Source organism: Empidonax traillii, unplaced genomic scaffold (assembly GCF_003031625.1).
Source record: "Empidonax traillii isolate 1590-97213 ecotype Southwest subspecies unplaced genomic scaffold, ASM303162v1 scaffold3432:size17521, whole genome shotgun sequence".
Lineage (NCBI taxonomy): Eukaryota > Metazoa > Chordata > Aves > Passeriformes > Tyrannidae > Empidonax > Empidonax traillii.
In genome coordinates this window covers 6949-9517 of record NW_020958625.1, presented here as the reverse complement: position 1 = coordinate 9517, position 2569 = coordinate 6949, and the positions used below count along the sequence as shown (strand labels likewise).

General features: G+C 54.7%; 1 protein-coding gene across 1 annotated transcript in view; it reads left to right on the top strand.

Annotated features, from left to right (window-relative positions):
- LOC114072529 (protocadherin beta-15-like) overlaps nt 1-738 on the top strand; it is a gene marked incomplete at its 5' end in the record, with an annotated part of 8735 nt that extends 7997 nt beyond the window's left edge. Inside the window, one exon of the mRNA XM_027910419.1 lies at nt 269-738. Coding sequence (XP_027766220.1) covers nt 269-306 — 38 coding nt within the window. The remainder of the gene's footprint in view (nt 1-268) is intronic.
- Nucleotides 739-2569: the final 1831 nt, after the last annotated feature.

Sequence of the window (2569 nt, the reverse complement as noted above, 5' to 3'; positions counted from 1 at the left end):
GCAGCTGAAGGCTGGCCACGTGCTTTCCGGGGCCGACAACCTGCCGAGCGGCCTGGCCGATGCAGCTGCTGCGGGGACCCTGCCCCGCCCCTACTGCTACGAGATCAGCCTCACCACGGGCTCGGGCAACAGCGAGTTCAGGTTCCTCAAGCCCTTCGTCCCCAGCCTGCCACCACAGCCCTGTGCCATGGGTGAGGGCACCGGTGCGGATCAGGTTTTCCCTTGTGTCCCTGTCCCCACAGAGGACGTGACCCCAGACAATGCTGGGACTGTGTCTGCAGAACAGTTCAATCGTCTTTCCTTTAACTAGCACAGGGTCAGCACAGGCAGAGGCTTCATGCCTCGTGGTAGGGAGGGATGCAGCCTACAGTAATGGTTCTTCCAGAAGAAATCTCTACTTGCAATTGGCATAACAAAATTCTCGAAAATTTTAAGTCAAGGAATGCCTGTGTTCCCCTAAAGTAAACAAGGAAACAGAAGAAAGGGAACCAAAGCTCTTTCACTCAGACATTCATGTTTCAGGTCTGTTAAGGCTGTTCCTTATAGGCTTTAGGAATGCAGTTAGCTCTCCCAGCTGAGCTTTTGTCTCTCTTGCTATCAGACAAGACTGTGGACACTTAATTCTGTTCTGTAATAGTGTGGCACAGAAAATGGGACAGACAAACTTCATCATTGCTGAAATGCACAAAGACCTTTTCCCAGCTCAGGAAAATGAAGAAGTTGTCACTGCAGAGTCACAAAGACATGTGAATACTGGGCTCTTCCTTTCCTGGGTTCCAGAGTTGTTTGGCTGAGATGTCTGGGCCCTGTGTCTTTTGCTTTCTTGTCACCACTCCTGTCGATTCGTAGCTAGTGCTGCCAGGTTTATGAGGCAATTGCTTCCATTCAGCCACTGCAATGCAGCCAATTCCAGCTCAGCTGGCAAGGAGGGTCTCTTGACTCTGAGAACCACAACAGTCACATCTTCTCCAGGGCAGGGCAGGGCAACAAAATGCACAATAAGATCTTCCTTTGGACAGTGAGAGTGGGTTGGGTGTTCTGTCTCCTTCCAGTGCAGCAGCACAGGTAGTGTTTGGTCAGACTGTAACTGTTCCGAGTTGTGAAAGCACGTTCATTGTGTTTGGGTGCATTGCATGCAAACTCCACATGTCTTTCAAAGAGCATTTTCTAAAGGTAGAATCAAGATGAGCTTATGAAAAGGACTTTGATTTGATCTCCTCATTGTTGTTCCTAAATTCACAGAATTGAACTGGTAAGCTGTCCCTGCATGATTTTCTGGGTTTGTGTTACAGCGTTTGTATTCTCCTTTCATCTATAGTAATTGATTCCTTGAATGAGATCTGTGATAAACGGAATATTCGGAAAGCCCCACACTTTGTTGTGCCGAAGTTGTAAACTGCAGCACTGTAAACTGGGATACTTCTGATTGTAAAAACTGAAATAATGTGTAAGACTGAAATAAAGAGAACACCCATATTCCTTGTGTGGAGACAGAAGCCTTTGTAGAGAAGTTCTTTCTGGGAAAGGTGTATCAATGATTTTCAGGAGTATGGGAGTTATTTTGTCAGTGTGCCATTACTGAGATAATGTTGGCTGGTTATATGTGTTGAGTTTGGAGATGCAGCCGATGGAGTGTTCAGTACAATGCCCGAGCTGTTACCGGTCGGAGGCTTTGAACCTTTTGCTCTCTTTGGTGGTTCACTCTTTTCGGGCTCAGAATCTGTATCATACTGTGTTGGGAAACGCCTTGTGCCGCTTTTCCCTCGCAGTTTCTCGAAAGGCGCTGGCATGCGGGCCGCGAGCCGAGCGCTCACGGCTTCCCGTGGGCTGTGGGCAGCGGAGAGCGTGAACAAAGGTAAGGCACGTGCCGCAGCTTATCCCTGTGACCGTACGCAAGCGGTGCTCCCTCAGGGCTCAACTCGACCCTTGCCGGTATATTCATTCCTCGCTTTGAGGTGCGTGCGTCCTCCCCCGGGCTCACCCGCGGGCGATCGGCCGCCCCGCGCGTGTGCGCGCGTGTCTGTGGGCCGGGGCGAGCGGCAGCGCGGGCAGCGAGCGGCGGCGGGCGCAGTCCCAGCGCGCACCGCTGGGTGGTGGTCTCGGCTAAGGCGCCGCCGACACCGACCCAGCGCAGCCCAGCTCAGCACAGCCAAGCCCAGCCCAGCTCCCAACAGCCGAGCCGGGCCGAGAGAGCAGCGGCTGCGCCACCGAGACCCGTTCTCTGCCATCCGCTGCCGGGCCAGAGCGGCCGCACTCCGGATTGCCGACCCCACTGGAATACAGAGGGAGAAGGAAGGCACCCGGACGCCGCCGCTACTTTCTGTGGGGATTACGCGAGAGATCTGCGACAAGGAGACAGGACTCCGCGGCTGCCGCCGCCGCAGCCGCCGCTACCGGAGCCGGAGGGCCATGGCGATCGCAAGGCAAGTGCTTTGTGTGTGTGCGTTGCTCTCCCTGCCGCTCGCTCGCTCGCAGCCCATCCGCTACTCCGTAGCCGAGGAGGCGCACAGCGGCTCCCTGGTAGGCAACCTGGCGCAGGACGCGGCGCTGCCGCCGGCGCAGCTCTCGG